Here is a 22,655-nt window from a genome sequence, read left to right on the forward strand (position 1 = left end):
CCCTGGGGACACCAATTTAAACCCATAGAGAGAAGAAGGAAAAAGCTGTAAGAGCAACAAGGATCACGGTGGCATCAGGGGGTCCTCAGTGTCCATCTCAGCTCTGCCACCAAACGTCCAGTGACTCTGGACAACTCAGCTTTCCCTTGAGGTACTTTCATTTGAAAAAAACGAAAACCAATGTGGTGCTTGCTACTGAATGCCAGACTAAGCACTTCACAGATATATAATATCAAAGTGGTTTAAATATTATGTAATATTACAATTATAAATTGTAATATTAAAATTGTTCAATTGTTATCATTATCAAATACTAAAATCAAGCAAATTATGATGGCGGAGGTACCCAGATATGGTCCCCAAAGTGGAAAAAGTAAAGGTGGTATGCAAGTGAAATTTGACACATACCAAGTCTCGGGCCTGAGACCCTTGGCCACTTCGCATTCTGGGATGTTAGACCAAACCTGAACTAAATTAACTTGAAGTGAGGCCTTGCCCTTCAGTCCCAGCAGGCGCCCGCCCATCTTCAAAAAAGAATAAAAGGCAGAGTTGTAAAGAGGACAGTTCAACCCCAGAGGCAGCTTGGGGTCTGAATACTCACCTGTACCGAGGTCCAGGCTCCGAGAGGACGTGGTCATCGGGTCCCGTCCCGTTCTCCAGGCTCCCGAGGTGGGTATCTGCGCACACACAGCAACCACAGAGAGAAAGTCAGGGTTCTGTTCTCGTTTCATTCTCCCCATGAGACAAGGACACAGTGCAGACACTGGCTCACCTGCTAACTCAGTTTACTTACAAATGTTTACCCGTCTGGCACACTGGATTTTCATCTGCTCCCTGTTTCATCTCTTTGGGCCGTAATCTCAGACTTGGTATCAGTCACTGACTGGAGGCCCTATTTTCCCCCTTAACCTTTTTTTTTTCATTGAGTATAGCTAACATACAATAATATCAGTTTCAGGTGTATAGCACAGTGATTCGACATTTATATACACTACAAATTAATCACCACAATAAATGTAGTATTATCTGTCACCGACAAAGTTATTACAATATTATTTATTGACTATATTCCCTATGCTGTACGTTACATCCCATGACTTATTTATTAACCTCTTTGATCTGGAGCCACCTGGAATTATGCATGAAGTCCACATCCAGAGCCAACCTCAGAACCAGGGAATAATAAATCAGCTGTTAGATCAGCTCCCGCCTGCAGTGTCTGGAGACAGACACGCGAGGGCAGCACAGCCCAGTGACTGCTGCTTTCTACAGTGCCACTTGCCCTGCATCAAGTGGGAAAGGCATTTGGAAGAAGTGAGGCCATAAGTCATCTCTAGAAACAACAGGCAAGAGGCACTGAAGACTTTCATAGATGCATTAGCTGCTGTTCAAGTCTCTTCCCAGGAAAAAGTACAAATCCATGCCCCTGAGGCTGGCCAGTGACATTCACGCCAGTGTCATCCAGCAGAACACCTGCATGTTGGGCAAACTTCTGGTTTGTCAGCAACCCCAGCCAGGCCTGGATCAGGGACAGGGGGTGCAGGGACGGAAGGACGCACGTCCCGTTGCCCTAAGTCATCTGTCGTGTGACCTCCTCCTCCGCTTACGCCTGGTCTGGTCCTGCTCAAGATTCCCCAGCTCTTGAGAGGTTGACCTAAGGGAAACTGAAGGGGTTTTCTCTCCTTTCCTTCTACCCTGCTGTCCCCACCAGACTATTCCACTCACTCCTACCTCTTTTAAGAAGTTCACAGGGGGAAGAGAAAGTGTCCACCTCTCCGCCTCCCATTTCTCGCTCCCCAGCATCGTGGTGCGTTCAGGGTGCAGGCTCCCACCACTGGCCTGGGTTCAAGTCCCTGCTCCCCAACTTCAATCCAGCAAGTTACCCAGCCTCTTTGTGACTCGGCTGCCTCCTCTCTGAAATGGGCTGACACTAGTGCCGACCATACTTTTTTTTTTTATTGGAGTATAGTTGCTTTACAATATTGTGTTAGTTTATCTGTACAGCCAAGTGAATCAGCTATGCGTATACATATATCCCCTCTTTTCATACCACATTTTAATAACGCCCGCCACATAATTAAACTTCACATTTTATTACACACACGTTTCGGTGAGAGCGTGCAGTGAGCGGTGGCTGGTACCAGCTCGCCCTGTAACCAAGACCCCCCCCCTCCTCCTAGGAGCTCTCTGCTCTCAGCCTTCAAGACACAGTGGTCCTCCTCCCCTCACCGTCTCTTTCTCTGATTCCTGCGTGAAGGTGTCACTGGATCACGGCTCCGTGGCCTCTGACGCCCTTGGCAAACCCAGCAGAGGTGCTGGCTCCAGCTCTCGGCTCCGTGAAGGTGACAGCTCTCGAGCCCTCACCTCTGGCTAGTCCTCACCTCTGGCTAGGCCCCCAATCTTGAATCCTAAACCCACGTTTGTAACCGCCCGCCAGAAAGCTCTACTGGGATGCCGTACTGGCCTCGCAACTGACCATGACCTTGAAAACCGCTCCCGCCTCAGAAGATGGTGGCACCACCCTCCCTCCCATCCCAGACCAGTCGGTCCCACCCAGTCACCTCCCACGCCTTGCTCTCCAGCCACTTCCCCCGCCCCCCAGTTCGAGGGCTCCAGGCCCTCCCCGGGGTCTTCTGCAGCAGGCCCCCGCAGCTCTGCTTCAGCCTCCCATCTAACTCACACACAGCCGTCAGACTCCACTCCCTGAAGCAAAGACAGGACTCCAACTGCACAACGCAAATCCACGGGTGGAGTAAAGACCAGTATCGGCCACCAGGATTCCGGACACCACGCCTCCCCGGCCCAAGTGGGTTTCCCGTCATAATACACGACCCTGACCCCATGCCAGCTGTAGCGGGCCTGATGCACTGGGGCCACAGAGCGATCGCAGACACTGTCGAGGCCCCTCTTCCTCTGCCCCCAGCCAGACGTCATTTTTTCAACTGCCAGACATCCACTCCCTTCAGCATGCCCACACCCCACTCCAGCACTGATGTGCTTGCCTGAACCCCAGCTGTGGGCCTGGCTCTGACTAGGGTCAGGGTCACACTGGAAGCAAAACAGACATGGTCCTGCCCTCACGGACCTCAAAGGCTAGTGCGGGTAGGGGTTCGGGGACAGGCGTTATCAGGTAATTACACAAATACACAATTTCAGATGGTACACCGAGGTCGGAGCAGCAGAGACACCTAGGTTTACAAGAGAGTGAAAACCAAGGCCCGGGCCACGTGAGCTGGGGTGGGCGGCAGGGCCGGGGTGTCCTCTAACGCAGCAGCCCTTGGGCCGCAGCCTAAAGGCAGGAGGAGCTCGAGGGGAGGAGGAAGTGAAAGCTGGCTGGTATGGCCAGGGCAGCAGGCAGAGGGGAAACGGGAGGAGGTGAGGCTGCGGGGTGAGTGGGGGCCGGGTGGGCACAGGGAGGATTCCGGATCTGACCCTACGTGGGGGGAAGGGTCTGGAGCAGGCGAATGAGGCAATCTGATTTACATTCTAAAAAATCACTGGCTGCTGAAAGAAGGATGGATGATGGCAGACAGGGATAGAGAGCTATTGAGAGGCTATTCTGCATGAGCCCAGCGAGAGAAGGATGAGTTAGAAGAGGGTGGTGGAAGCATTCAGACCATTCATTCCTCCTCCTCTACGTTGGAGGATTAAAATGATGTCCCTGTCCCCTCCCTGCCTGTGGCACTCGCAGGGGACTCGCCTGTAGATCCCCCAGAGCCTGGCAGCGACCCAACCCCAGACCCAATGGCAGGAGTGGAAGAAATCGGGGAACACTGGACCTGATGGGGAGAGGAAGGGCCAAGGACCCGAGCTGCCCAGTGAACCAGCTCCGCATGTGCCAAAGCCCAACTCCAACCACAGGCCCTCAGCGAGCAGCAGTGACGTTTCCACGTACACGGTCAGCAGGAACGGGTGCTCTGTTCCCCTCAATTTACGATTCTCAGTTGAAAGAAACTTTGGGGACTTTTTCTCCCTGGCAGCTTCAAGCAGATGTTGGTAAACGTGCTGTGCTCTGCTGCAGGTAGTGACAGGCCCGGAGGAATGACTGGATCGAACCCTCCATCTGCTTGTCAGGGTGTCGGGTGACCCTGGGCTGGTGTCCCCTTCTCTGAGCCCCTCCCTAACCCCAAAAACGCAGCCCAAGGCATGGCCCCCCAAACCACAGAGGTGCCTCTTCCAAGGTTCAGAAGGATAATAATCCTGTGTTCAGGGTCCCCTTCTCTGCCACCTTCTCCCTCCCCAGACTTAGCTACTAAAACATCCATTCTTCCCCGCCACAGGCCTCTCTCCCTTTTTTGTATCCCCTCCCTCTTTCTCTAAATACCCCCCACGTTAAAGACATGAAATGACTCCCAGGCCAGAAAGAGAAAGGAGATCTGAACGTCACTAAAGCAGGCAAGTGTCAATCAGAAGGGACACTAGTCCAATGGAGTGAAAGAGAAGGAGTCTTGGGGAGGAATCTGGCCGCGCACGCCCAGGGCTGCCCATGGAGAGGCCGGGCCGGCAGCCAGGCCAGCCTCAGCACCACCAGCCCGCACACCTCCACGGACATGGGGCATCAGGCCAGGAGGGACTTGATGCACTTTGGCACTCCAGCCAGGACACGGCTTCCCCCAGTTGATTCTAGTATCTTCGTGCAGCCTAGAATAACGCGCCTTCCTGTGCAGTGTTCTCACCATGGTGAGTTTGCCCCTCGGGCGGTCACAAGCTCCCATGACTCCTGGCAGCTTTGTTAACAGTAAGTGAAAGAGTTGGCAGACCAGCTCACACGCAGCGTCTCTGGTGAGGACAGTCGCCATCAGCTGGAGCTGGGGTCCCACCAACAGTGGCAAGGTGGAGCCTCTGCGCCTGTGAGGCTGACAGCCCGAGGAGGGACGGTGGGAAGTCTGCGGGGGCAGGGGTGCCTCCTGGCGAGGATCCTGGAGGCCGGCCAGAAAGCCGCGTTCTGTGACTAAACCCCGATGCGAATGGCGCACAGCCAAGCCCCAGGAGCAGCCTGACACGGCAACCCAGCGACAGTTCCTGACCCAAACAAAAGGCCCGCCCGGGGGGAGCAGGATAAGGGGAATGGGGGACTGGACCCCGACTCAGATGCCGAACAAGCACTGGAAATCCTCCAGCGGTCCCACAGACAAACGTGAGGACCACCTGCTCTCTGCCAGCCACCGCCCCACCCCCCCGCCTTCTCAGACATTCTGCTCGTGTCTGCACCGCTGCTGAATGGGCAAGGGCGAGGTGACCAGACCTCCAACCCGCAGTGGCTCAGACCAAGGCTGGTCACCCGAACGGAAGGAGCTGCGGGGGCCGGCCTGGCCTGCAGACACCAGCTAGGCCCGCCAGACCGTCCCTCTCTGGGGTTTCAATCAACACCCAGACAGAAGCTCTAGTTGGTATGGAAGGACACACAGCCGAGGCAGTAGTGCTGGCACCTCAGCCAAACAGAGGCCAAACAAGAGGGCGGAGAATGATGAGGGAGCAAAGACAGACCAGGAGGGAGAGGAGATGGGGGCAGATCCCCACAAGGAAGTGTGGGGCACAGAACGAGAATGACAGCAGGACCTCGCCGGGCCCGGAGTCCCTCCATCCCAAAGTCCCAGCTTCCAGCCCACGGGCGCCCGCAAGACGACCTCAGTAGTGCAATGCCTGCAGGAAGCCTGCCTGGGGACTTCACATGTGCCCCGCACCTTGTCCCAGATTAACTCAGGGAAACTTTGCCACAAGTCTCAGATAGAGGAGGTATAACAATAACCATCCCTTCCCTCGCAGGCTGTGGTCAAGAGTGGATGAAGGGCCTGTGGTTGGAGTTGGGTTTTGGCAAATGCGGAGCTGGTTCACTGGACAGCTCGGGTCCTCGGCCCCTTCCTCTCCCCATCAGGTCCAGATCAATCACCTTACAGCCCTGGACTCACTTCAGGGCTGTCATCACCACCATCCATACTTTGCAGAAGAGGAGAACAGCCTGGCGGACGTAAGTCACTTAGCCGTACTCTCATTAGCCTCAATTTACACCGGGAACACTGCCTCACAGGGCGGTCACGTGCCCCCCTCCAACTTCTAGAGCTGGGCCTGAGCTGACCACCCCCCCAAGACTGCGCCAGTCAGCGTGCCCGCCCTGCCTCGTGCCCCAGCCAGTTTGAGTGGGTTTCTGCTCCTCACACAGTGACACGACAACGGTCTATCATCCGGTTCAGCATGTCAACAGCTTCCTGGGCAGTCGGTGGGCCCCGGCCCACGGTTCCCTAAACCTGGGCCTAGGAGGGTGAGAAGGGCACCTACACAAGGGGGCCGAGGCCTCCATGACATGCTGGTGCTGTGAGGCAGTGACGGTGACCAAGCACTTCACTGCGTCAGGCGCTGCAAACACCTACCCCACCAGGGGAGCCGGGCTCATCCATGCTCCCATCCTCGCCGCCCACCCCTCCCAATACCCCCCACCATGACCTGCTCTAGCTAAAGAAAACAATCACGAACCACAGGCAAGCCTGCTTGACCACAAGGAACAGGTCAGAAATGCTTCCCCACTTTTAAGCAAGCTACTCCCTGACCCCCAAGCACTTGGCTGCAAAGAGTACGAGGACCTTTAGAGCTACGGGTTCTGTGACCTGCTCCCTTCTCCTAAGAGGCAAAAATAATGGTCACCATTTGTGATCAGCTTGTATGTGACCAAGTTCAACAAATCACTGCCAAGAAGAAAAACAGGCCCCAGGGGCTCCCTGGTGGTTTGTCGACACTCGCTCAGGTGAGAGCACCTCAAAATACCCAGGTTCCGCAAGGAGAGCAGCCTCTGTCGCTCCTGAGCTCAACAGGCCCCGACTGCCCTGAGCCCTGGCCTCCGTGCTCACTCTCCCACTCTCCCACCCCCCCACCCGCAGACGTAACCCAGCCACTCCTGCTGCTTCTCGAGCCAGAGCTGCGACAGGAGGAAAGGAGGAATCGGGAGACACCTACCTGCAGGGCCGTAGGCGCCCACGCCACCGACCGGGAAGAGCACATCGGTGTCGCCGTGCAGCACGTGCAGTGGAGCCCAGCTGTGCATCCGGGAGAGGCAGGCGCCCCCATCTAGCGGCCTGCGGGGGGAGAACACAGCTGCACATCAGGGCCGAAAGCCCCAAGGGCCCCGAGTAGTGCAGCACCTGATGGGCCTCCACAAGCCCCCTCTTGGGAACCAACCACGCCATGAGGGGGCTGAGAACAGAAGCAGGCCCGGGTGGGAGTCGGGAGCCAGCCCTCCGCTGCTCGCTCTTTCAGCCCGTGTTTACTGAGCACCTCCTCCCTGCCCGGCAGTGCGCACACACTCTGTGCTGCCAAAGAACCAGCCAACAGTGTCCATCCTGCCCTCATGGAGCTTACAGTCTACTGGGGGAAGCGGACGTGAGGCATATAATCCCCCAAGAAGGTGTGAAATGGCAGCTCAGGTCTGTGGAGCTGGTCGGGAAGGTGGTGGAAGGCTTCCTTGAAGAAGGGAGGTTTGAGGTGAGGACGGAGGGAAGAACCAGAGTCACGGGGGCGGGAGGTGGGGGCAGCATGTGCTGGTGCTGAAGCAGGAGGAGGCCCCGTGGGCTCCAGGCTCTGAAATGACCTTGGGCTAGGGCCCCTACGCCTCGCTGGTTCTCAAACCCTCACGAGTAAAAGGACAGAACCAGACCAGATCGTGTCTGGGTCCCTTCCAAGAAAGGGGGTCAGCTCAAATATTAACCAGGCTCATATGATCTGTTATATTGTCACCTTATCCTCTGGGCAATCAGGCACCACTGACAAATACCAGGAAGCATCTGTGCAGTACTCGAAAGTTTATAAAATCACGTCGTAGATCAGTTGTAAAGAAGACCAAAGCAGATCATAATCATACCTACTTAAAGGAGGGAGAGAGGTAGGGATGATGAAGAGGAGGAGGAGGGGGAGGGAGAAAGGAGGGGAGGAGAGAGGGGGTAGGAAAACAACTCAAAGAGATCATGCGACTTGTCCAAGTTCATCACTTGGCCAGAACCAAGGCTTCAGCCCAGGTCTTCCAGAGGCAGTAGTGTTGGCACCTCATAATTCTTCTTTCGTTTAGAGCAGTAGTGTTAACAAAATTTTTCTGGAAAGGACCAGATAGTCAGTATTTTAGGCTTTGTGGCCATAAGTATACTTCTTTGTTGGTTTTTTGTTTGGTTGGTTTTTGCTTTTTACAACGCTTTAAAAAATGTAACAGCCATTCTCGTCTGGGGGCAGATTTGGCCAGCAGGCTAGTCTGTCAACTCCTCTTTTAAGGCCTGTCTGTAGACATTCTCCTTTGAGCACTCTCGAGCTTTTGGTCACACGTTTGACACGGAGCAGGACACACAGCAGGTAATAACCCTAACAGACTTTTGCCACCTGTGTCATTTAGTCCTGCAGGTAACGCACACGATGAGGCACAGAAGAGGAAGCGCCCCCCACCTGTGTGCCCAGCCGCAGAGCCAGGTTCTGGGGTGAACTTGGCTCTGCCTCTACAATCTGTAAAGAACCGCCCTCCCGGGGCTCTGATCCAGCAGTTGGCAACCAAGGGGACTACCGGACACCCAGAGGTGGCCAGGGGCGCCCCTCGGGACACAGCAGCAAAACCACAGTCCTTTCCCGGCCGCTGCACCGGCTCCAGGCAGGTGGGATTTTCTGTTGTTTCTAAGGGGACGTCTTGCCACTTTCCAGCAACACATGCAGAGCACAAAGTGAAGTCAGGTCCCACCAACTAAGGTTCGGACCCGAGTGAAAGTGGCCAAAGGCCTCCACCTCGAAAAGGAGTTACACTGAAGTGATTCCTAAAGCAGAGACCAATTCAGAATACGGGGTCAGAGTTGGGCTTAGAAACAGAACCGGTGTTGCTTTTCATTAGAAAAGTAAGACACTTATTTTAAAACCTACAAAATGCCATAAAGAGGAGGGGGAAAAATACACCCAAAGCCCCATTACCCAAAACAACTGAGGTAGACACGATTTCCATAGTGTCTTTTTTTTCTTTCTTTCCTCACGTGCTTTCCTTTACAAGGTTGTAATGAAGCTAGATGTAGGTTTTTATATTTTGCTTTTTTCATTCAATATTAATTCATAATTTCATCTTCATACTACTTAGATACTCTTAGATGTCATTTAAGATGTTTAAGATCCAGAACATTAAGATTTTAAGATTTAAACTACAAAATATTCCACTGTTAACTGCTCCTCTGTGGTTGCACATTTTCGTCGGGTTCATTGTTTAGCTTTTCTAAATTAGCATGTTGGTATCTAGATGCAGCAACCTTTTTCCTGAGGCTGGTCCTCAGGGTAGCTTCCCAGCAGTGGAATTACTAAATCAAGGGGGATAAACATTTTTAAGGCTCCTGACATTGTGCCAAACTGTTTTCCCCAAGGGCTGTGGACATGACCAGCACTCTATCAGGATGACCCTAGCACCAGCCATGCCTCATCATTATTCCACAGTTAACGTCTACTATGTGTCTGGAAGATTCCAAGCATTGAGGTCACATTGAGGGCAAGCCTTCCAGGCAGGGTGCTTCACCCAGTTCTCTTTTTAAATCTTGACGAAAACGATGGGCAAAATACAGTGTCTGGTTTTGCTTTGCGCTTGCTTAATTGCTGGTGAAGTGCAACCTTTTTCATGTTTGTAATTCTTTTTGAACTATATTTTCACCCCACTGCCCTGTTGGTGTCATGCAACACACATAAAGTGACAGGAAAACCCCTTTCTATGATAAAGATATTATATCCTCTTTTAAGAAAAAAACAGGGACTTCCCCGGCAGTCCAGTGGTTAAGCCTCTGTGCTTCCACTGCAGGGAGCGCGGGTTCGATCCCTGGTTGGGGAACTAAGATCCCGCTTGCCACCTGGTGCGGCCAATAAATAAATAAATAAATAAATACTTTAAGAAAAAAACAAAAGCAAGGTCAACACTTATAAATACTGAGGTAGTTAAAAAACTAAAAACAGAACCACCATATGACCCAGCAATCCCACTACTGGGCATATACCCTGAGAAAACCATAATTCAAAAAGAGTCATGTACCACAATGTTCATTGCAGCTCTATTTACAATAGCCAGGACATGGAAGCAACCTAGGTGTCCACTGACAGATGAATGGATAAAGAAGATGTGGCACATATATACAATGGAGTATTACTCAGCCATAAAAAGAAACGAACTTGAGTTATTTGTAGTGAGGTGGATGGACCTAGAGTCTGTCATACAGAGTGAAGTAAGTCAGAAAGAGAAAAACAAATACCGTATGCTAATACATATATATGGAGTCTAAAAAAAAATGGTTCTGAAGAACCTAGGGGCTGGACAGGAATAAAGACACAGATGTAGAGAATGGACTTGAGGACACGGGGAGGGGGAAGGGTAAGCTGGGAAGAAGTGAGAGAGTGGCATGGACATATATACACTACTAAATGTAAGATAGATAGCTAGTGGGAAGCAGCCGCATAGCACAGGGAGATCAGCTCGGTGCTTTGTGACCACCTAGAGGGGTAGGATAGGGAGGGAGGGAGGGTGGGAGGGAGACGCAAGAGGAAGGGGATATGGGGATATATGTATATGTATAGTTGATTCACTTTGTTATAAAGCAGAAACTAACATACCATTGTAAAGCAATGTTAAAAAAAAATAAAATAATATAAAATACTGAGGTAGGAGGGACAAGATTTTTCCTCAGTCATCGGACATTTTTCCTCAGTCATCAAAGAAGTGGTTTAACTGCCAGCAAGTAGAGGTGTAAACCCGATTTTTGGCCAACAGAGCATCTAAAAGACCATCAGAGCATTCGACTTTGCCAAAGGCCACTGCAACCCACCATGTGCTTCTCCCAGCCTGGCCCCCTTCCTCCCACAAACATGGCTGTGCTATTAAACTTTTAAAGTTCTGGCCCCTCCAGGATCCTAGACCTTTCACGTGAATATTAGCTTAGAAGCAAAATGAAAGTATCACTCAGTAGGCCATCTCATCATTTCTCTCTCTTTCCCCAAGAGGCTCTGCAGAATGCTCACTCAGGATCCCCTCTTTATGCCAGGGAGTGGCTGTCCGTAACCCACAGGGGGCCCAATGGCCTCAAAGGGCCCAGGCCCTGTAAAGGTCACCCTGCACTGTTTTGTGTTTCACACATCACAATGCTGGCCGCTATCCTGGCTCGCAAGCTGGCCTCCCAGCTCCAGCCTCCCCTCAATGGCACCCGTCCAGTAGGAAGAGAAATGACTGTGTTTGAGGCCAAAAAACTGATTCGTGGAGTGAATCAACTCAGAGATGCACTCACCTACAGAGACAGAGAATGCAAATGGCATTTCCTAAAAGGCCCAGAGGAAGAACTGCAGGCAGGTGTGATGGTTATGTGTCAGCTTGGCTAGGCCGTGGTACCCAGATATTTGATCAAACATTATTCTTGATGTTTCTGTACAGGTATTTGTCTTGATGAGATTAAAATTTAAGACAGGAGACTTCGAATAAAGCAGATCACCCTCCATAATTTGGGTGGGCCTCATCCAATCAGTTGAAGGCCTTAACAGAAAAAGACTGAGCTTCCCCCAAAGAAGAAGAAATTCTGCCAGCACACTGTCTTCAGACTCAAATTGCAATTCTTCCCTGGGTCTCCAGCCTGCCAGCCTACCTTGCAGATTTTGGACTTGTCAAGTTCCACAATCACATGAGCCAATTCCTTAAGATAAATCTCTCTAGATAAATACATACATACATACATACATACAAGAAACACACACACACACACATTATTGGTTCTGTTTTTCTGGAGAACCCTAATATAGCGGGTCACAAGACTGGATGCAGGTACAAAATCATTCATACACAGTAAGCAAGAACAATGCTGGAGGGAAGCTACCCTAACGTACTTTAGTAGGAGAAAAAAGCCTTGTGCACGAAAATGTTCATTTCAGAATGGCTGATGACAAAAAACAAAAACAATGCCAACAACCTAAATACTCAACAACAGGGGAACCGTCAGCAAATCATGACATTGATCTGACCGAATATCAACCAATCGAGATTCATGGCTATGTAGAAACATGGAAAATATCTGACAGTACATATAAGCTTTGGAACACAGCACAACCTAACCTTAATTCCAGTTCTTCCCACTGGTTTGACAAATCTTAACTAAAGAAACTGGTCTTTCATCCATCAGGTGGGGTTGACACCCACAAACCCCCCAGGGCAGCTCTAAGAATTAGGATACAGTGAATCTGCAGCTTGCCTCATCTGGCCTGTCCCAGATGATCGACAAGGTAATGCTACTAACATGGGCATGCATGTGAATGAGGATGAGAGTAAAAATCAAAGACAAAAACAGGGAAAGTCTCATGAGAAAGGAAAGAAAACTCCAATTCAACACATGGACGTGCAAAGCTTCGGGCTAGGGGCACACTGTGCCCCTCCACCGCACCAGGGGGTCTCGGGGTCTTCATTTTACACTTTCACGGGCTGGTTTTGAAGCCAGCCGTGACTAGGGTTGCACTGCACACTACAGAACTCAGGTGAAGAGGTCACTAGTTTATTCGGCATTAAGAGTAAGACCGGGCTTCCCTGGTGGCGCAGCGGTTGAGAATCTGCCTGCCAATGCAGGGGACACGGGTTCGAGCCCTGGTCCGGGAAGATCCCACGTGCCGCGGAGCAACTGGGCCCGTGAGCCACAATTACTGAGCCTGCGCGTCTGGAGCCTGTGCTCCGCAACAAGAGAGGCCGCGATGGTGAGAGGCCCGCGCACCGCGATGAAGAGTGGCCCCCGCTTGCCGCAACGGGAGGAAGCCCTCGCACAGAAACGAAGACCCAACACAGCCATAAGTAAATAAATAAATAAAAATAAAAAATAAATAAAAAAAAAAGAGTAAGACCAAGCACAGGAATTATTACAAGAGTTACAGTGTAAAGCAGTCACAGCTGCCTGCATTCTTTCTTGACGTGCCAGCACCAGTGCCCAAGGCCCAACACGCAGGGCCCCATTAACTGGACAACAACTCTTTCTACAAAGCAGATGCTGTTTTTCTCCTCCGTCTCACGTGAGGCCTGAAGCTCTGGGAGGTGAAGAAACTCGTCCATCCTAGTCTAACCTAAGCCACGCAGCTAGTAAATGAGAACCCAGGTTGTCTTGATTCTAAGATCCAAGCTCCTAACTATGCTTTTCTGTTTTACGCCTTCACTTGCACCAAGCCCCTCCTGCAGGTATAAAATGTACCGCAGCTCCAGTGTTAAGGTGGCGAGTGCAGGCCAGTTACTGCCGTTCACACCCCTGCAAATAAACACAGAAATTACCAGCCGGAGACTATTCTCTAGAATACCCTGCCTCTCCCCTGAGCTTCCTGGGCTAGTGGCAAGTAAGAGATGCAAGCAAAATCCAAGCAACAAAAGTGAAAGACACAGACATAAAGCAAGAATTTCAAGGCCTACATCTTGACGCCAACTTTGCAGTAAGTACCTTCAAATAGTATATATGCTCCCTTCCCCTTTGTTCTCAGGAGTGGGGCAAGCTCATGCTCCTTCTTCTGAAATCAAGATCTGAAAAATGAGTGATGCCCCAAACAAACAGAAAACTTGCAGTCTAATTTCACCTAATACTACAGAAAGAGCCAGCCACCCTTCCTCAGAAGCTTGAGCAGAACTTACTTCTCCAGCGACTCCGAGTGGCCCGGGCACTTCTTCCCAGGTGTGCTCCCGTACACGTCGTCCTCATTCTCATCCACGTCTTCATCATCGATGCTTTTCACATCGAGCTTCTGGTACCCAAACTCCCCGTTCAAAGACAGAGAATCGATTTTCCATGAGTTGCTGCTCTGACTTCCATTGGAATTTGGCCCAAAGGGGCTTTCAAAGGCCGTCATGATACTGACCGAGGAGCGGTCGGAGTTCTCCTCCGAGCTTTCCCCCGCCCCAGGGATCTTCTTAGAAACATCCCCGGAGCTCTGCTCGTCTTCCTCGTCATCAAACGAGATGATGTTGGTCACCTTCTTTTTCTTCTTCCTCTCCCTTTTACATTTGGCATCTGGCAAAAGATATGAGATAAGAAAAAGCAGGGAAGGTAAAGCGATGATGGAGCCATCCTGTCTCTAGACTGTGGAAAATCTCTACTATTCTACTAAAACATAAATCTGAGATAAACTCAGATTTCTTTTAACCCTTGGAAAAAAAATTTGTCTACAGGAGACCAAGCAAACTGGATGTGAGCCTCTACTTCTGATGTGAACATATATGCCATAGAGCATATATTACAATCATTCCTTCTAAGCAATCCTTCCAAGCACTTTGATTAAAAGGGTGAATCATTATTGAAATGATTTGTATTGCTTCACTTTGGAAGATACTCTCATGGCTGGGAGATGAGACCAAGAAAATCAGTTTGGGGATTGTAGTCGACTGTTTAACAGCCACAATTCCTCCCAGCCCAGCATGATGCCCCTTTACAGTGGGGCTTTGCTGTCCCCCATCAAGGGTGCTATCTATTTCTCCACCCTCTGGAATCTAGGCTGACTTAGCGCTCTGCTTTTAAGAACAGAATGTGGCAGAAATAACAGTGTGTGAGTTCTAGAGCCTAGGCATTACCCTCATGGAATGCTGCCCTGAAATGACCGCGGAAGAAGCTGGTCTAGCTTACTGGAGAATGAGAGACCGTGTTGGGGGAAACTGAGATGCCCCAGCCAAGAGTCAGCACCAACTCCAGGTGCATGAGTGGGGCCATCTTGAATCTTCCAGCTCAGTCACCAGCTGAATGAAGCCCCAAGAGGGATCCCAGGTGAAACCACCAGAAGAACCATCCTGCCAACCCACAGAATCATAAAAAAAATAATAAATTGTGGTTGTTTGTTTTAAGCCACTACATTTTGGAGCTGTTTGTTACACAGCAAAGGCTAACTGAAACAGAAGGTCAAGACTGCCTTGGTGACCAGCACTTAGATGAGCCAGTTGTTCACCCATCTTAATCATCAACCTTGGGTGTGAGGCACTTTGGAGCCAATTCCAAAAAGTCAAATCCGTCTAAACCAAGGTGTGACGTGGTGATGCTTCACCAGTGTGTCCAAACTCTGAGACAGTGTCAAAAGCAGGTTCCCAAAATAGATAGAAAAGGTACTCCTTTGGCCAGTTTTTTTTTTTTGGTTTTTTGTTGTTTGTTTTTTTTTTTTGTCCATGCTGCATGGCATGCTGGATCCTAGTTCCCCGACCAGGGATCAAACCCGCACCCCCTGCAGTGGAAGCACGGAGTCTTAACTACTGGACTGCCAGGGAATTCCCAAGATACTCCTTTGAGTATGCAAATTCCAGCATCTCTGGTACACAAAGTTATCAACAGTCCTGTTCCTATGTCATTCGCATGGGGTCTCTGCTCGAGAAACAGAGGGCAAGACAGATAAAACCAGTGTGCACCAAAGACTCCATGGGATTCTAAGTCTCTACCATCATGGATAATTCCAAAGGGATGACCATGATTACTGCTTTGTTTAAGGGATTTGATAATACCAGGATTAAGCCCTTATACCCAAAATTTCCAATTTTGCTGTTGCAAAATTCTGGATGTCCCAGAAAGTTCAAGGGGTATTGTAAACTTCTCACAAAATTGATCAGAACTGAATCAACTTTCCTTTGCCTCCTCACAGCCTAGAGTCAAAGCTGACCAATTCCTCCCTTCCCCCAGCCCCCACTTAAATGTCATCCCCCCAACAGTATACATTCTCTATAGTACCCTGAGCTGGGCTTTCACCCCACTTACCAGAAGGATAATTAAAGAAAAGAGTGGATGAAGGAATAAAGGAATGAAGATCAACTTCCTCTGGCTTCACGTGACCATCACACCCTCCCTTTCAGTTTGCTCTGACTGAGCTGTTGGCTTGGTTACTCTATCATCTTCACATCTCAGGAAGGCTCTCAGATCCCTTTCCAAGTGAGTAAGGGTAAGAAAGATAAACACATGGGGACTTCCCTGGTGGTCCAGTTGTTAGGACTCCATGCTTTCACTGCAGGGGGCACAGGTTCAATCCCTGGTCAGGGAACTAAGACCCTGCATGCCACACGGTGCAGCCAAAAAAAAAAAATTAAAAAGATAAACACAAACATGAACTGAAAATCCAAGTGCATCAGATTTCACTCCCCTTGGCGCTTTCAGATGACACAATCTATCATCCTCACCCAACCCTATGTCCTTCCCCGTTCTCGCTCACCGGCACTGACGTGCTTGGACACGACGGGCAGGGGGTCAGTCTCCTGCTCAGGCCTGATGAGGATGGAGACAGCCGAGGATGCCGTGATCTCCCTGAAAAGGCTGCTCACTCCTTGCGTGGATTCCTTCAGCAAGGAGGTCACATTCTGCGTGGATTCCTTCAAGAGGTCCGAGACGGTGGGAGCAAACTTACTCTGCCCGTTTAAATCCTTGTTGTCGATGTTAATCGCGAAGAGTATGGAGTTCAGACCTGCCCCCAAAAAGGGAAGAGCCTGGTGTGTCTGCTGTTCAACGGTCACACTCCAACACGATAAACAAGCTGCAGACGTTAGAGTACTCAAGAGGGTACACACTCGTCTCAAATGGTGATAAAAACCACCCACAAAACTGGGGTCAGGAGACACCCGCTATCACTGGAGTTGAGTCTTTCCAAATTCTCTCCCTATCCATCAGGAAGACAAATGCAAATAAGAAGTCAACCGTGGGGAGGTTAAGGAGTAAGTTCTGGGGTCGGACTGCCTGGGTTGAATCCCAGCACTGCCACTTACATGCTCTGAGACCTTGGTCAAGCCATTCACGACCTCTGAGCTTCAGTTTCCTTATCTATAACAGGGGGACAGCAGCATCCCTTCCAGAGTATTAAAGACCATCACCCATCGAAAACAGCTCAGTAAGCAATCAAAAAATGTGTACCAATATCATTACCAATATCACTTTCGGCAAAAACTTGCCCTGGTCTCCTATGGCCCACACAGGACATCATGGTCACCTGACTTTTCCTCATCAATGGACAAGCCTAATAACATAACTCTCAGTAGGTGGGACTCAGTGTAAACTTTGAGGGAAGAGAGAAAAAGGAGGCAACAAAGGATGTGGAAGAAAGAAGCAAGTTACCCACTTTACCCTTTGAGTGACAGTCAAATGTTAAACAATTTAACAATTCATCAACTAGCATCAGTGCAGGGCTTTCATGGTAACAAATCATGTACTTGACTCTTTCTCACATCTCATTCTCTCACAACCCTATACAGGTGACTGCCATGCTATCAGGATTCCCACGTCACAGAAGAGAAAAGTAAAGGTAAAAAAGCTCACAGGATCTGCCCCAGGCCACCTGCCAGACAGGGGCAGAGCCAGGCTTCAAAGGCAGGTCTCCTCCTCCAGTTCCCTGGATCTTTATATTACACTTGCAAAGCCACGGCCAAAACCCCTCAACCCCATGCTTTCCCAGCCAGGGTATCAAATTCTAGATAAATGGACTCAATTGCTCATCACCACTGAAGGAAGGACAGTGGCAAGTGACTCATTAATTCGGTGAGGACAGGGAAAAGCAGAGCATCCCTTGGAGTTATAAATTCACTCCCAGGCAGCCTCCTCTGCTCACCAAGCTTCACAGGAGCCCCCGCCCTTGGCCCTGGCCAGGCTTACCCGCTGCCATGGTAGGAAGCATGCTAGACCTTTCTTCATCCATCACAAAAGCCCAGTCTTCATAAAAAGTGCTGCAAATTGGAAAAGAGAGGGGAAAAACTCTGAACAGTGGTTCTCGGCATCTGTCAGCCAAACAATTCCCACATATGGCTCCCTGGACGATCCATGCCTGGTTATCCCAGAGTGGATACACGAGGTCTCTGCTGGGCTGAGGCTTCTGGTTATAAACAAAGGATTGCGCGCATATATCCTACAACTTCCTCACTGGTCCCCTGAGATCTTCAGAGTCCCCTGAGCTTGAAAGTACTGAGATAGGCATGAGATGTACACGTGGTATTTCTGAAGCAGAAAAGGAGAAGGGGACAAACAGAGGGGTGACTTCCACTCAAGCTATGTCTCTAAGAGACAGACAGGAAATCCAAGCCGGCCCACAGGGCCCCTCTGATTGGGTTAATACAAGAAGAGACAATTTCAGTAAGAAATTATAGTTCCATGGCTCCATCAACCAGAGCATTTGTATATAACACCAGCTTGGGCTGCAGCCCAAAAGCCAAGTTACCCCTGGAAAGGGCTGGGAAGCTAAAAAGGCCCACAAATCTAAACAGCAGTGGGGGAGGAGGGGGACAGAAAGGCCTACAGGTCATTCCATTGTTCAAGGTCATTCAGCAATAAATGGTACAGCCAGGGCTCCAAAGCAGGTCTCCCAGCCTCAATCCCCAGCTCTTTATCCGACCCCCGGTTAAGCAATAACAAGCAAATATCCTCACCCCCCAGACTTCCCGGCCAGGTCAGAGAACTCTAAACTAACGGAGTCAAAGCCCAATTTCACTGAAGTACAGTCAGTGACGGGTGACCTGGAGTTCAGCAAGAGACCGGATACATAACTGCTGAAGTGACTGAATACAACTAACAGAAAGAGAAAAGAAACACATCATTTTCAACATACTCAACCTGGCAAAAATGTCAGTGGAAGCACAGACTACATGTTCAAGCTGGCACTGCAACTAGACCTCTGATTCCCAAATTTGTGATTCTTTACAAATTGGAGCCAGTTTTCACGCATGTGAATGAATTTGGTTTTCCCACATCAAGTTAGAGTGGCTAGTGATTCAGGTAAGTTCAACTTTGATTCTTAACAGCTGATTCATTTCAACTGCTCACTGTTACATTCAACCTTGACAATGAGAGCACAACTCTGAACTACAGCTGTCCCTTGGTATCCATGGGGGATTGGTTCCAGGACCCACTTCGGATACCAAAACTTGCAGATGCTTATATAAAATAGTGTAGTACAATTGGCTCTCCAAATCTGCAGGTTCTGCATCCATGGATTCCACCAACCACAGATCTTAAACACAGTACTCAATCCACGGTTGGCTGAGACCACAGATGCAGAACCTGGGGATAGAGAGGGCAGACTGCACTTGTAAATGATCTGCTGGAAAGAGCTTCACAAAAAAAAAAAAAAAAAAAAAAACTATTATAAGAAACATGCGTATGTTCTCCTTAATGAAAGCTGGTTAATGCTCGGATGTACACACAGACATTCGCAGCCTCCCAACTCAGACCCTAAGCAGCACACAAGTGCAGCTGATGCCAGTCGTTCTGGGCCCCATCCCTACCATTTCATATCCACAGGGTCTGAACACACAACTGGACAAGGTACCACAAGCAACATCAATAGAAGAACTTCAAGGGTATCTTTAACAGCCTTAGTGCACAATCCCAGAACACCTAGCAAACTACTGGTAGAGAGGTGACCACAAGCAACGGAAGAAACAGAAGAGGAGACCTGAGCCGGGGAATGCACAGCAAGATGTGAAATCACGGGAATGCAGCACGGCACTAAGGAAACGCCAGCTTAATGAATTAACTGACATTTCATTGTTGAGGATCTGGGCTGATGTGGAAGTTATTCAAGGGACCAGGGCAGAATGGATCACTGTTCCTTTGCATCATCAGGTAACACAAAACAACATGTCTAGTCCACCCTTCTCAGAGGGAAAATAACAGCGAGAGAGAGAGAGAGAGAAAGGGACAGAGAGAGGAAGACAGGGAGAGGAGAAAGAGGTCACAAACACCAGCATACAAGCAAAATGACAGAAAAAATAGCAACATGTTAGCAGAGTTTTGTCTGTGTAATTTATGAGTGATTTAAGTTTTGTCCCAGAGGGTTCTACAGCATCGTCAAATGTTTCTGAAGGGAAGATGGCTGACTGTACTATCGCTGATGCATATTCAGTGCCGTCTCCCCACGGCTGTGGGATAACCGTACCTCACCCACCCTGCTGAGCTTGCCTGTGGCCGTGTAACTTGCTGGCCAATGAAGTATGAGTGGGAGTGAGCATCACGGCGGGCAGAGGCTTTAAGAGCCAGAGCTTCGCTCAGCCGCAGTCCCTTGTCCTGCCTTGGCAATCAGGAAAGCGTATGTAGAGACGGAGCCTCTGTCAGCCTGGATCCCTGAGATGAGACCTCCCACCCATGACAGACATGCAGCAGGGGGAAGAAATGAACGCGGCTGTCTCAAGCCAATGAGGTTTATACGATGCTTGTTATGGCAGCATAACCTGGCCTATACTAACTGACAGAGTGAACTTTATGATCAAGAAAAAAAGAAAACAAAATAAAACGAGATGTTGTTTTATAATAACAAATGACTTCTCTCGCCAACTTAAAACTTCCCTATTTCTTTCCATCAGTTTGGGGTTGATTAACCTCAAAAAAACCAGAAGGAGCTGTACAGTACACAGCACGCAAGGTGAGACACAACATGAAACTGGGCACTGAACACCCAACATCTAAAGAGAAAGAAATTCTGAATCCGAAAGAAACCCAGATTAAAATTCCAGCAAGTGGGGCGCAGGCTGTGTCCTAAGACAACAGCTCTCTCCACACCCCAGGCCTTAATAATCACAAGCATCTATTGAGTGCTTGCTGCATGCAGCTGTCACGCCAAGGGAGCCCTTTACAGGCATCCTCATTTAGTCTCTGGTCGACTGTCCCCACAGCACAGCTGGACAAGCTGGGGCCAGAAGAGGGGAACCCAGCCACCCCAGATGCAGGCGGGCAGACACTACAATGGTCACCCCTCGGCGCACCCCCTCCCCGAGCCCCTCTGGGGTACCTGAGCCTGCTGTGGTCGGCCAGGAGCATGTGCAGGTAGCGCTCCAGGGAGTGTTCGTTGAGGGCGCAGCGCAGCCAGGCGCGGCCGCGGCCCACGTCCGAGGCGATGTGGTGCAAGGCGTAGAAGCGCTGCAGCTCATGCTTGCTGAGGACCTCCTTCACATAGAACCAGAACACGGGCTCTGCGGAGACAGTGGGACCGCACTGTGGGGCGTGCATCGTCTGAAGAGGAACACCCTTGGGCAGTTTTTGGTTTTGTTTTTTGTATCGAAGTATAGTTGATTTACCATAATGGAGAAGAATATTAAGAAAAAAAAAAAAAAAAGAATTGTATATATGTCCATGGGCAGTTTTGAGGGTTGTAAAACAGTTACTTCTTAGCACCAAAAAGGAAGATACCCGAGAGTATATTGAAAATAAAAATGAACCCCCCATCCACCATCCAGAGGTGACCAACATTAACATTTTCAAGTTAGTCTTTTTGCCTGCACTTTGCTTTTTTATACAAAATTGACATCTGTGATAGCTGAATTATGACCCCCAAAGATAGCCATATCCTACTCCCTGGAACCTGTGCACGTTACCTTTTACAGCAAAAGAGACTTTGCAGGTGTGACAGGTCATGTCATTACAGGTGTGCAGGTGTGTCCTTACAGCGGAATGACCCCTGTAAGGATCTGGAAATGGGGAGATTATCCTGGGTAGTCTCTGGGGGCCTGACATAATCACAAGTGTCTTTAAAAGAGGGAGGGGGAAGGAGAGCTGATGCAGAAGAGAAGGTAGTGCCATGACCAGGGAAGCATAGCCTGGAGTGATACGGCCACAGCCAAGGAATGCCAGAAGCCGCCAGAAGCCGCCAGAAGCCGCCAGAAGCCGGAAGAGGCAAGGAACGGATCCTGCCCTGGAGCCTCCAGAAGGAACCAGCCCTGCCATCACCTTGACTTTAGCCCAGTGAAACTGACTTTGGACTTCTGCCCTCCATAACTATAAGAAAATTAGTTTGTGTTGTTTTAAGCCACGAACTTTGTGGTAATTTGTTAGAGCAGCCGTAAGAAATTAATACACCATCACATTGTGTGTTGTATATGTATATGTACGTATGTGTGTGTGTATATAAATACACACACACGTAGCTTTGTATCCTGACTTGTTTCTTTTCTTGTCTAGATCATGAACATTTTCCTGTAACATGTAAAGATCTCTGAGAACATGATTTTTGATGGCTCCCCAGTTAAACACAATTTATTTCAGGACTCCTGGGAACATAATATAATGCCAATTTTCCCTGTATAATGCTTTGACCATCCCTGTACATAACTCACTGTCCTTGTTTCTGGTTCCTTAGGGGAGATTTCCATAGGTCTGAGCAGATTTAAGGCTTTAAGGAAAGCTAAGAAGTTTGTTTTTATCCATAAAATAGTCATCGCGTCGCCTCACATCCTGCTTTTTTTGTCCACATGCACACAGATGTTTTTCATAGGTGTAATTCCAGTGTATACCTAATTTTGTAACCAACCTTCTTTACTTAAGGACAGTTCATCAACACTTTTCAATGCTGCCAATAGTAACGGCAACAACAGCGATAGCCGCTACTACTTATTGAGCATTAACTACGTGCCAGCCATTGCACCCAACACTTTCCATCCGACCTCAGTCCTCACAACCACCAAGGCCATCTCCATGTCAAAGACAAGGCTGAGGCCCAGGCAAGTGAAGTAACTGGCCCAGTGACACACGGTTATAAGTGGTCCAGCAGAAAGGGACCTCAGAGCTGTCTCCCTGCAAACCACTTCATCACACTGCCCTGCAAAGTGAGGGGCGCTCCGCCTCCTTGAAAAGGATCATGTTCACAACTGCTCGATATCCTGAGGGGGAAACTGCTGAGTCTCTGCTGCCAGACGGGGATTCTAATCCAGGAGCTAAAGAGGCTCAGACCCCTCTGAG

At 49.6% G+C, this 22,655-nt stretch overlaps 1 protein-coding gene across 10 annotated transcripts in view; it reads right to left on the bottom strand.

Moving 5' to 3' along the window:
• SNX29 (sorting nexin 29) overlaps positions 1–22,655 on the bottom strand; it is a 559,610-nt gene that overhangs the window by 476,021 nt on the left and 60,934 nt on the right. For 9 of the 10 annotated variants that reach the window (XR_003623948.2, XR_003623947.2, XR_009005356.1 and 6 more), the window contains 6 exons: positions 20,713–20,893; positions 17,589–17,659; positions 16,162–16,410; positions 13,619–13,994; positions 6,949–7,067; positions 602–677 (listed from right to left, as the gene is read on the bottom strand). Coding sequence is in view for 7 of the 10 variants with exons in the window: in XM_057528881.1 (XP_057384864.1) it covers positions 602–677; positions 6,949–7,067; positions 13,619–13,994; positions 16,162–16,410; positions 17,589–17,659; positions 20,713–20,893 (1,072 nt within the window). In the remaining 3 variants the exon portion in view is untranslated. The remainder of the gene's footprint in view (positions 1–601; positions 678–6,948; positions 7,068–13,618; positions 13,995–16,161; positions 16,411–17,588; positions 17,660–20,712; positions 20,894–22,655) is intronic. The other variant, XM_007188378.2, reaches the window with a different exon arrangement.

Source organism: Balaenoptera acutorostrata, chromosome 15 (genome assembly GCF_949987535.1).
Source record: "Balaenoptera acutorostrata chromosome 15, mBalAcu1.1, whole genome shotgun sequence".
NCBI lineage: Eukaryota > Metazoa > Chordata > Mammalia > Artiodactyla > Balaenopteridae > Balaenoptera > Balaenoptera acutorostrata.